The 12,895-nt window shown below is 38.2% G+C and overlaps 1 protein-coding gene across 1 annotated transcript in view; it reads right to left on the minus strand.

Moving 5' to 3' along the window:
* The window catches only part of Pten (phosphatase and tensin homolog), a gene marked incomplete at its 5' end in the record, with an annotated part of 82,214 nt that extends 69,574 nt beyond the window's left edge, over positions 1-12,640 (minus strand). The window contains one exon of the mRNA XM_042689439.1: positions 11,701-12,640. Within this exon, the coding sequence (XP_042545373.1) occupies positions 11,701-12,640 (940 nt within the window). The remainder of the gene's footprint in view (positions 1-11,700) is intronic.
* Between the last annotated feature and the right edge of the window lie 255 nt (positions 12,641-12,895).

Below are 12,895 nucleotides of genomic sequence, written 5' to 3' on the forward strand. Positions count from 1 at the left end.
ACTATGCAAATACAAACCATTTAATTTAAAACACATTTCAGAACAAACCAATATACCTTCTGATCTAAAAACTGGAAAGCAACAGGGTTTTATAATCACATTAGTATAAAATATGATGTAGTTTACCCAGATTTCTTCCACTTGAAGTTTTAAAATAGTATATTCCTACAATAAAAGGGGAAAAAAAGTATTTTCAGTCATTTTCATGACAGCACTTGGGTGGCTGAGGAAGATAATATGAGATCAAAATTAGCAAGACTTTGCCTGAAAATAAAATGTGTATGTATGTATGTATGTGTCTATTTTTTATCAAACTAGTTAATTTCATTTTATTTTCCTCAAATAAGTAAAATATGCTTTCAGTATTAAATATGAATTAGAAGTAATTTGGAAAAAAAGTTTCTAGCTGACAATACTTCAAATGTACACTGACTGCCTAGCAAGCATAAGGCCTTGAATTTAAACTGTAGTACCACAAAAAAAGAAAATAAACTTAATGCATAATTATAAAATAAATATTCCTCATTAATTTCAAATTTTAAAATAGGCAATTTTGAGTGCTATAGAATTTGTATTTTTTAACACTGCTTTAAAATTACCATGAAGGGCTGGGAAGGTAGCTCAGTGGTAGAGTGCTTGCCTTGCATGCATGAGGCCCTGGGTTTGATTCCTCAGTACCACATAAGCAGAAAAAAAGCCAGACGTGGTTCTGTGGCTCAAGTGGTAGAGCCCTAGCCTTGAGCTAAAGAGCTGAGGGACAGCGCTCAGGCCCAGAGTTCAAGCCCCACGACCGACACACACACACAAAAAAAATTACCATGAATTAGATTAAACCATGAGATTCTTTTTAGGACAATCTGATTTGTCTTAGACATATTTTTATTTTAAAATGTATTGAATATAGTAAGCAAATGAAGTTTTTATTCATATAGTAAAACACTATAAATGTTACTCAATTAGATTACAGAAACAAGTACTATTGTAGTATTATTTTTCTAGTAAATCTGAAGATATATGACTAGCCAAACTAGTTTTAAAATATTTAGGAGACTGCCTGAATATCCCTCTTAATTTCATAATTAAAATAAGAATTATAATACCTGGTCAAAGTATAATTAAGAATTTTAAAAGGCCTTGATCTGATTCTGTATATGCAAATTAAGATGTAAAACTGGAACAGGAAAAAAAGTCTATTCCTAGAACACTTTCATAATTATATTTGTTTGCCTAAAAATAAGACCAAAAATTTATAATCCTTGCTACTGCCACGACATCTTCATATCTCTAGACTAATCTAAAATTTTTTTTCAAACAATTTCACATTAATTCAAGTTTTTGTCTTAGGTATGTTAAAGCACTTTAATTCAACAGGCTAACAACAAATTTAAGGCCCATAAAATACTGTAAAACATGCATCAAAAAACCTTGAGTCAAATAAGTCATATTTCTTTATCTGGAAACTACAAGAAGGTTTTATTTATAACTTGTCAGAAATTTGCAATTTTACATCAGTACATTTAGCTTCACTACATGTGACTACAACAAAAGCAACTTTGGAAAAAAGTATCAGACTAATAAAAAGCAACAAAGCAATGACATTGAGAGCAAAGTAACTCCCACTAAACTCTACTATTACATAATTTAGGGAGGAGTGCTACTACTGTAATATAAAAGTTTTAAATTGCTTTCTTTTAATAAACCATATCCATCCTGCATCACATGTGACATTCTTCTGAATACAATATATAATGCATTACACTCACTAATGTTTTTTGAAAATATCTTCAATCTTTTCTAGGAGAGATTCAGAACAATACTCTCACAATCAGCTTAAATCCACGTGAGCTTACTCCAAATAGATCTTTACTAGGGATACTTTTTGTGGACAACATTCTTATTAAATACTGACCAGTGGGAGTCAGAAAACCTAGATGTTAAGCACAGCTCCATTATTTACTAGTAATTGTATCATCTAAATACCACAACCTAGGGACAAAAGTACTATACTTAGAAGTACAGACACTAAACAACATTTGAGTCTAGTTCGTTCTCTGTTGGGGGTGGAAAGGAGGAAATTCCATGCACTGAAGGATTTTTTTAGTAGCATTCCGTGCCTCTATACTCACTAGGTGCCAATAGCAACCTATGCCACCGAAGTTGTGAGCCCGACCACCAAAATGTCTCTAGACACTGCCAAAAATAGTGGCACAAAGTAGGAGGGGATCCATCCACAGTTGGCAACCAATACTCTGAAGATAATACTAACATATACTGCTAAGAAAGCAAAAACAAACTAACAAATAACAAACTATGTTGTTAGGGAGTTTATCCCTATATTACAAACTAACAAATAACAAACTATGTTGTTATGGAGTTTATCCCTACAATACAACACTTAAAGTGGCTAAGCAAGGGTCTACACCAAACTTCACATCCAACTACCTCCAAGCCTATATTCTTGCATTCTAACATGTTGCCTTTCTGAATCTATTGTTTCATCTATAAAATCAGGGTAATACATTACGTGCTAAGCTATTAAGGGTTCACAGATTAAGTGGGATAAATGAACATATATTCCATTAACTAATGGAATATAACATTCTGGATCTGATGAGAGACAGTATAATTCAGTGGCTCTCACAATGTTGATTCAGCTTGCGGACTTAGAAATAAATTTTCAGATTTCAACAAGGACCTACAGCCTCATACAGCATCAGTTGATAAACTCTGGGGGTAGATCAAGAAATCTGTGGTTCAATAAGTCCTCCAGCTTACTGTGATACCACACTTAAAAGTTTAAAAAACACTGATGTAAGATCATCAGAAAAGTACCACACCAGGTGGTCCAAATACGCTGCATTCACCTTTGGACAAATTACTAACTGCATTACAATCAAAATTTTCTAAACTGCAAAAATGAGTAAGATAATGCTTGCTGTCTGTCTGTTAGGTTATCTGTTTTTTCTTCCATAATTAAATGAACTGATGATTAAGAAAAAACTTTGAACCAGACATCAGTGGCTCATGCCTGTAACCCTAACTACTCAGGAGGCTGAGACCTGAGGATTACAATTCAAAGCCAGCCTGGACTGGAAAGTCTCTGAGATTCTTAATTGCCACCAAAAAGCCAAAAAAGCCAGGAGTGGAGCTGTGCCTCAAGGAGTAAAGTACTAGCCTTGAGCAATAAAGCTCAGGGACAGTGCCCAGGCCTTGAGTTCAAGCCATAGGCTGGGGAAAAAAAAGAATTTTATCAAAAAATACTAAATAAGACACACTCAAAGTATATGCTAGCTTAAAACATCAAAAAACCTTCAGACTGAAATCCACTGCATCTTTCTGCCAAAATGTCAAGTACATTTTACAAAATAGCCAAATTAAATCTAGTAAAATATTTTTTGTTATGAAGGAAAAAAAATACAGACAAGACTAGGCATTCCATTTTATATCTGACCAAACTATAATAGTTCAAAATTAGGCCGGGCGCTGGTGGCTCTCGCCTGTAATCCTAGCTACTCAGGAGGCTGAGATCTAAGGATCGCGGTTCAAAGCCAGCCCGGGCAGGAGAGACCGTGAGACTCCTATCTCCAATAAAAAAACCACCAGAAAACCGGAAGTGGCGCTGTAGCTCAAGTGGTAGAGCGCTCGCCTTGAGCTGAAGAGCTGAGGGACAGCGCCCAGGCCCAGAGTTCAAGCCCCACGACCGACAAAAAAAAAAAAAAATAGTTCAAAATTACACATTAAAAACAAAACACCTAAAAATCAACTTTAATAATCAATATGTCTTCCAAAAGTTAATTTTCCAACTTTAAACACATAGAGTAAATATATGAATAAATAACTTTTAGGATGCCTCTGTTAAGTGCTCAGCACTAGTGGCTCATGCTTATAATCCTGGCTACTCAGGATTCTGAAATCCTAAGCTAACAGTTCAAAGAAGCTTTGGCAAAAAAGTTCTTTAGATCTTGGGATTCTGTCTCCAAAATAATCAGCAAAAAGCTGGGCTGGAGGTGAGGCTCAAGAGGCAGAGAGTTAGCTTAGCAAACTAGTCAAGCAAGCAAGAGGTCCTATATTCAAACCAGTACAAGCAAACTATAAAAATAAAATATCCAGTACAAAACAAGGCTGGTAGCATGTCTCAAATGACAGAGCTCCAGCTTAGCAAGCATGAGGGTCTGAGTTCAAACCCCAGTACCACAAAAAAGTACCACCTGTTCATGCCACCATTCATTTTCTATTACCTTATAAAATTACATCTTCAAAAGACTGAAAATATTAAACATTTCTAGTTACTCAGGAGGCTGAGACTTAGGATTGAGGTTCAAAGCCAGCCAGGGAGCAAAGTCCAAGAGACTCTTACCTCCAATTAATCACAAAAAAAAAAACAGAGATGGAAGCATGGCTCAATGGTAGAGTGCCTGCTTTCAGTGAAAATGCTAAACAAGGGCTCCAGGTCCCTGAGTTCAAGCCCCAGGACCAGCACAATATACATAAAACGTGATATGCTCTATATGTTATATAAAATATAATATGCTTTATATAAAGTATATATTTTATAGTATATGACATATTAAGCACACTAAAACTGTATCTTATACTTTATATATTAAGCATATAAATTAGTAAAATGTATTATTTGCAATCACTAATAAAGAACTTTATTACACTTGAAAAATCTACCAAAAAATGAAATAAATGAGACTAAATGGCAAGTTTGAGGTATAATATAAAGCAAAAAGTAAATACCTTGAAAAGAAAAAGTGATTTAAACAGGTTAGCTATATCCAGATATCAAGGTACATAGTTCATTCTATAACCTATATTAAGCCAAAATTATGGCTAGAGTTGCAAAACTCAATGAACTAATGTAAAAATCCCATAATCAGTCACATGCATAAAATGCCATTCATTCTGCAATACAAACTAATCAAAAACTCACTGAAAATAAAGTGCTTCACCACTGGGAATCCCAAGATGCAGCTGGCAGACTCAAAAACAAATGAAAAAAAAATAAGGAAACTGAGGCACGTGAATTGGCCTTTACTGGTTAGATCTTAACCTCATATTTGATATGTGAATACAGTTACATGAAGAAAAATATCCTTTAGTTCTCTTTTGTCTGTATGTTTGTGTGTGTGTGCGCGCACTGTTCCTACAGCTTGAACTCAGAAACTGGTTATTGTCCCTAAGCTTTTTTGCTGAAGGCTAACACTTATCACTTGAGCCACAGCTCCACATCTGGGGTTTTGTTTTTGGTAGTTAATTGAAGATCAAATCTAACAGACTTTCCTGTTGGCTTTGAACCTCAATCCTCAGATCTCAGCCTCCTCAGTAGCTAGGATTATAGCATAAACCACTGATACCCCAGAGTCTCTTGCCATTTCTAAACCAAAGCTATATTGAAAATTTGGCAAAATGTTAAAATAGAAGTGATAATACAGATATTTAACATTAAACTTGTTCTATGTTGTATTAACATACTACAGGTTAAGTACAATTTGTTGTAATAAATGTAAACTGGTATTGCTGTATTTCCATCCCACAAAGCTGAATTTAAAAAGAAATGCTAAAATATATACCTGCTTTCTTCTGTAGTACTGGGGTTTAAACTGTGGGCCTTGGGCTTGTTTAGGATGATACTCTACCATTTGAGCTATGCCCCTAGCCAAGACACATGCCTTTAATTATTTATTTTACTGTAAATTTTGCCAACACAGACGTTTAAACTAAGGGTCTCAAGCTTACTTGGCTTGCTTGTTCAGCTAATGCTCCATCACTTCAGTCACACCTCCAGCCCACCTTTTTGCTGATTATTTTGGAGAAGGGAGACGTGAAGATTTTTCTGCCTGAGCTGGCTTCCAACAGTGATCCTCTGGACCTCAGCCTTCTGATTAACCAAAAATTATAGGTATGAGCCACCAGTTTTATTTGAGCTGGAGATTTTTTGTGTGTGAATAAACATGTATTTACATTGTCCAGTCTTCAATACCAAAGAAAACATTATAATCACTTTTTATCCTTAAATTTTTACTTCATTATGCTGAAATAATAGGAAATTCTCATTTTCAAAGCAAATATTTGGAATAGCATGATTATTACCTTTTTCTTTGGTCAAAGTATAAGTGAACAGAGGCTCATACTCTATTTATTGTGAAACAGCAAATCACAGACACACACTACACTCAGGGTTCCTAAAGAAAATCCTCTATTTTTATAGTCAAAGCTTGGGCCAATTAAAATTCTAACTTGTCCCAAACCTAATAAGCTCAGGTAAATTTCTGCTCAGCCCATAAATAAAAATGCCAATACTTTTCTCTACATTGGAAATCATAATTTTTTAAAGCAGCAGCACTATTTAAATACTTCTTAGAATGAGGTAGGACTCAGCTAAGTTAATTACATCACTTAATCAACATAAGCTTTATGGGAGGCACCATTATCATTCCCATTTTTTCAAATAAAGTAGACTGACAAAAGTTAAATAACTCATTCACAGTCATCTAGCTACTCAGTGACAGAGCCAGGATTTTAACACTAGCAGTCTGGCTACAGAGTACCTGACTAAAATTAAAAATTAAACAATGTATAAACTTGGAAGTTATCTGAAATAGACTTAAACATATTTAAAAATTATAAAACAATGTCCTCCAAGGAAGTTTTTTTTTGTTTTGTTTCTGGCCAGCCCTCGGGCTTAGACTCAGGGAATGGGCACTGTTCCTGAGCTTCTTGAAGCTCAAGGCTAGCACTCTACCACTTGAGCCACAACGCCACTTCCAGCTTTTTCTGTTTATGTGGTACTGAGGTATGGAACCCAGGGCATGCAAGGCAAGCACTCTTACCACTGAGCTGGAAGTATCTCTTTTAAAGAGAAAAATATTTTTAAGAAATATCAGGACAGAGATGGAGGCAGGAAAATCCTGAGTTCAAGACCAGCCTGGGATACAGAGAGTCTATCTCAAAAAAAAAAAAAAAAAAAAAGGGAAAAAAAAGAGGAGAAAAAGAAGTTTGCTATCTTTGTATTTACATATATACACATCAAGAATTCAAGTATCTGTTACAAAGTTAGATTCAGTATTCCTATCTGTCCATATTTAATGTGATGACTATTACTTAAAATAACACATTAGCAATCTTTTGCACATATACACACAAAGAATATTCCTTTGCCAGCAGGTAAAATCACAATATGCATCTCTCCATAACCTAAACTCTACAAAAATGCATATACTTTACATATATTTTTAAACTGTTCATACATTCCCTAATGCCAAATGTTGCAAATGAAAAATCTGCCTTAAATATTCTGAACTATAACTTCCCAACCAAAATTAATTTACCCCTAAATTGTGTTTACTAATATGAATATTTGCCTAATAGCCTTTTAATTCCATTGCAAACTGCTTTAAAAGAATGCAACTGCTTTGGGACTGGGAAGGTGGCTCAGTGGTAGAGCGCTTGCCTTGCATGCATGAGGCCCTGGGTTCGATTCCCCAGCACCACATAAGCAAAAAGGAAAAAAAAGCCAGAAGTGGTGCTGTGGCTCAAGTGGTAGAGCGCTAGCCTTGAGCTGAAGAGCTGAGGGACAGCACCCAGGCCCAGAGCTCAGGCCCCAGGACCAGACCAAAAAAAAAATGCAACTGCTAAAACCTCTTTTTGCAACTAATGAAGAAAATCTGAAGTAAGAGAAAAGGCAAAAAGTCAAATCCAACATGTTAATTTCTAGACAAATGCAAGTATTTGTATTAGTGAACCTATATACTCAATACTTACAAAGGGAACCATTATTCACAGACTAAAACACTTAACCACCTGACAAAGAATGTGCATGGCAATAATATGACCTAGAAAAAAGAATTAAGGATATCAATTTGCTCAGCAAATCCTTACCAACTTACGAGTATTTAAGTCTTTCCTCAACATTATTGGTATCTCTGATAGCAATTCCATTAACTTCAAAGCTATCAGAAAGCAACTGTAAAATCGAACCGAGTATGCAGAAATCATTCCTGACCACAATCTCACAAGCTGATACAAATGTCCCTAAATCATTAACTTCAGAACAATTCCTAATAACTTTGTTAATGAATGTAGGCCACAAAATAAATTTTCCTGTACGGACTCTGAAAATCAAGTTTATCTATAGAAGAAAATGGGAACAAAGTGAAAAAACTTCACTTCCATAAAGTAAGCTATTTCATAGCAATAGAAAGTTTTTATATTTTATAGTTAACTGAGAGAGCAGGTATACTGCTCCACACAAAAATTTAAATACCACCAGTTTTCTTAAACTAAGTCTAAACTTAAAACTAGTTATTCCTCACTGTATTTGCCTTTAATCATTTACTATATAGTTATTACAAGCAACCTAAGTGCACTGATAAGCTGTACAGCTGGGCATATTTTTTAAATTGACAGCAATAAAAATTCTTTTTTTCTTACATTGAGCCATATGAACTATACATTATTACTTTTGATGCACTTTCCTCTTAAATAAGCTTTAGAGAAAAGTTTGTATATTAGCATATTTAGGTAGTCCAATCATGGTTTCCAGACAAGAAATACAATGTAGTAGACACAAAACAAGGTAAAATAAAAAACTGTGAAGCAAATTTTCTTAAAACCATACAATTCATTTCCATAATCACTTACCTTAAAATATATAGGTGACATTAAGTCACTATACTCTCTATAATTTAAAGATAACCTATAAAAATCAGTGTTGGAAAGAATGAAAATTAAGCAATAAAAATATAACAGAAGCCTAAATTTTCTATGTACTATAAAGACAATCATCAATATTTCAGCCTCACATTCAGCTTATTTTCCAGGCTAATATTAAGAATAAACTCCAATTGACATGCATAGAATTCAGTTTTGCCCATTACTTTTAAACTATATTATCATCTTCAACTTTCCTCTGAGAAATCACTTCATTAAACACTTCTTTAGCAAATAAAAATATTCCATTCACTATTTCCATAAAGGAATGTAACTCCTGACTACCCTAGCTGGTGAGTTAGCCTTATAATCTCCCTGAGATAGTCTTCAATGATAGTCTTCAATTTTAATCTTCCCCATAAGAAACAGCACACTAAAGTGAAACCAAGCAAGACAAAGTGCTTTGGCATATCAAAATCACTGGGAACATAACTATCAAAAGGGACAAGGATTTCACTAGTTTTTTCCCTATACACTTTCTTTCATACCAACATTTAATTCACTAAAACCACAACTCTAGAAATTAAACATTATTAGTCATTTCATGCAATATTTGATACTGCTTTATATATATATATATATATATATATATAAAATAACTAAAAGCACACTTTTAGAGAAAGTTTGAAATCATATAAATTTCATATGCAGAAGCCTACATACTGTAAAATCAAAGAAATTCCCAATCACTTCATGCACCACATGTAAGGATCTGGAACAAAAAAAAATTTTTTGAAGTCTTAAAAACTCTGACAATTTCATTTGATCAAGTGGGAAAAGCAAAAATAGCGCAAACATACCCTAAGAAGCTAAAAGAAACATGTCAAGACAGCAGTCCAACAATTTCTTTGAATGAGGGTGTTTTTTAAAAAGTTAACTAGAAATCTAATTCATTCTTATGTATCTAGATGACTTTTAATCAGTGCAGTTCACACCAAGAGTAGACTGCTTTGAAGTAAGTCACAAATCAGAATATTTTTCCAACTATCTTTTGGTGATCAAATTCACCCTTCAGTAAAATATTTTAATTAACAGAGATTCCAAAGTCTCCTTTAAAGTATTATTTTGAATTTAAAGGGCAAAAAAACCCCACAGGTTTTATGAGGCTACCTTTTCCGTAAGTTTCATCTTCATTCCCAAATAAAAACTTGGGCAAAATTAGCTGTGCATGTTTATTGTAGCTACTATAATAAAACCTGTCCCAAAATAAAACATTTTCTTTAAAAAAAAAAAAGTACTCTCCACAATAGGACATAGGCAGGACACATAGACACATTTAGTGTTATTCCACCTTTGCACAAAGTGTTTACTAATATTTACTAGGAAATAACTTTCATTAGGAATACTCTATTAGCTGGATGTGGTGGCACAGGCCTATATGCAATGGTAGGTAGGATCCCAGCTCTGGGGAGACAGAGGCAGGAGTTAAGGAGAGTTCCAGGCCAGCCAGGTCTACAACTGAGACCGGCTCAAAAATAAAAAGTCAAAAATAATACCTAATTAACATTGTGAAGTTACATAATTGTAACAAAATACTGTTCATTGGTACAAGTCTCATACAAATTTTTGATCTTCAATGAGAAGCCCTGATAGAACTTAAGTGCTCCAGTCACTTCAGACCAATAATATAATTGTTTTCACACACCTTACATCCACATAGCTCTCCATTCCTGTTAATACTTTTCATTCAGAAAAAGGGAGGGCTCTATTTCCACCCCGGACCAAAATCACGTTGTTAATACCTCAAACTGTGAAGATTTATGTTTTAAGATAACCCGCTAACTTTTGAAACACAAAGGCCTAACTTTTAAACAATCAAAACTACACACTGTTAAAATTCTTAGGCTTCTGTCTTATTCAACAAGCTGACTTGGTAAGTTTAATACATGATATGCAAAAAGGTAGCAAACCTACGATCTGTTGACAGCATTTCTGGATATTAGTAAATTATATCTGACATCCTATACATCATAGATAAACTAAAGGATGTCCAATGAAACCTGAAACCTAAAAAAAGAAAAAAAGGCAATTCTGGGTCGCATTAATAGTGAAATTTCACGTGAAAGCGGGCCAACATTTGCTATGCACAATACCCTTGAATCTACACATTATCACCCCGCATCAAAAACAACTCAATCTCTGTTCTATCACCTCTGACAAGGCCACTGAACATAAAATGCTACTAAAATGCAAATTTCCTGCCCTATGCCTCAACAGATCAGGAGAGCAAAGCCGCATTTAGCAAAGTTTAAATAAGAGCTCCGAATAAAGAATATTATGGCCCTGCTGATTTCAAACTACAAAACTTCTAAATGAGCTCCAAGTTGTTGCAATTAACTCCACCAACCTACTTTTACCTACAGGAAGCACAAACGCCGAAAAATTATTGTACTACTTCTACAGTTATGCAAATTAGCCCACAAGTCACATTTTAAAAGTACCTATCAATGCAACCCAGGGACCTAAAAACAATCACTGCAAGATTCTGATGCAATGTGAGTACGTGCAACATTAATTTTCATTTCAAACCCCATCTGTACCTGTGATCTTGGGCCTAAATCAGAATTTAATCGAAATATGCTCAACTTCAAAGCGCCTACATTTTTTTCCCTCCTTCTTAAGCAGACACAATTACGGGGTTCCCTAATCCACTAGTCGTGTACTGTATTCTGTATTAGCGGACAATAGCCCTTCAAAAGAGACCACTAATAGATAAGACTCACAATCGAGTCGGTGCCTTGACACTTGCAACCAGGCAAGAGTTCCATCTAGCAGAAAACCATCGGATGTGTTCTGTCTAGGTTGAACACACAGAAAAGGGGCACAAATTATCTGCTCTAGACCTGGGACCAGGGTTAAACGTTACAGTCATCCCGAACTACGGGGGGAGAAAGCATTTTTTTTTCGCATCCGTCTACTCCCACGTTAGAAGACAAGAGTGACAGAAAGAGCAAAGAGGATCAGCCAGCCAGCAGAAATGGATACAGGTCAAGTCTAAGTCGAATCCATCCTCTTGATATCTCCTTTTGTTTCTGCTAACGATCTCTTTGATGATGGCTGTCATGTCTGGGAGCCTGTGGCTGAAGAAAAAGGAGGAGAGAGATGGCAGAAGCTGCTGGTGGCGGGGCTTCTTCTGCAGGATGGAAATGGCTCTGGACTTGGCGGTCGCTGATGCCCCTCGCTCGGCTGCCGCTTGGCTCTGGACCGCAGCCGGGTAATGGCTGCTGCGGCGGCGGCTGCTGCTGCTGCTGCTGCTGCTGCCGCTGCTGCTGCTGCTGCCGCTGCTGCTGCTGCTCGAGGATGGTTGCAGCGACGAGGCCTGCTTCTCCTCAGCAGCCAGAGGCCTGGCAGCGGCGGCGGCGGAATGAGCAGAAGACGAATAATCCTCGGAACGGCTGCCTCCACCGGCGGCCTCCGGAGCCCGGGCCAGGGGGAGTGCGGCGGCGGCGGAGGGGAGGTTTAACACCGGCCCGGGTCCCGGGATGCGCCGCCGCCGCCGCCGCCGTGTTGGAGGCAGGAGAAGGGGAGAGACCAACTCTCCGGCGTCCCCAGCCCTGGAAATGGTGACGGGCGGCTCGGACCCCCTCCCCGGAGCCGGAGCTGCAGCCGCCGCGGCCGCCGCCGCCGCCGCCGCTTCTCCCCCCCGCTCCAGGAGCGGGAGGTGCCGCCGCCGCCGAGCCGCCGCCGGCTCCCGCCCGGGCCCACGGCGTCCACCGTCCCTCGCAGCAGAGGCCGAGGACGAGGTTGCACGGTTAGAAAAGACGGCCGAGAGCAGGCGAGGGACGCCGCCGCCGCCGCCGCCGCTGCTGCTGCTGCTGGTGCTGCTGCTGCTGCTGGAGCTGCTGCTGGAGCTGCTGGGGCTGGAGCGGCTGCCGCCGCCGCCGCAGGCCGGCCGGCTCCCCGAGGGCGCTGCCCCCGCGGCTGCTCACAGGCGCTGAGAGGGGCTCGGGGCCGCGGCCGCCGCCGTCTCTCATCTCCCTCGCCTGCGCCGGGCCTAGCCTCACAGCGGCTGAACTCTCAAACTTCCATCATGGCTGCAGCTTCCGAGAGGAGAGAACTGAGCGCAGCCGCGTCCCGGCCCCTCGAGCGCGTATCCTGCCGCAGCGCACAAAGAGTCCCGCCACATCACCGTCCGCCGACCAGCCCGCCCCCTCCGCCGCCGCCGCCGCCGCGCCGGGAG

Source organism: Dipodomys spectabilis, unplaced genomic scaffold (genome assembly GCF_019054845.1).
Source record: "Dipodomys spectabilis isolate Male_0828 unplaced genomic scaffold, ASM1905484v1 ptg000125l, whole genome shotgun sequence".
NCBI classification, from domain to species: Eukaryota; Metazoa; Chordata; class Mammalia; order Rodentia; family Heteromyidae; genus Dipodomys; species Dipodomys spectabilis.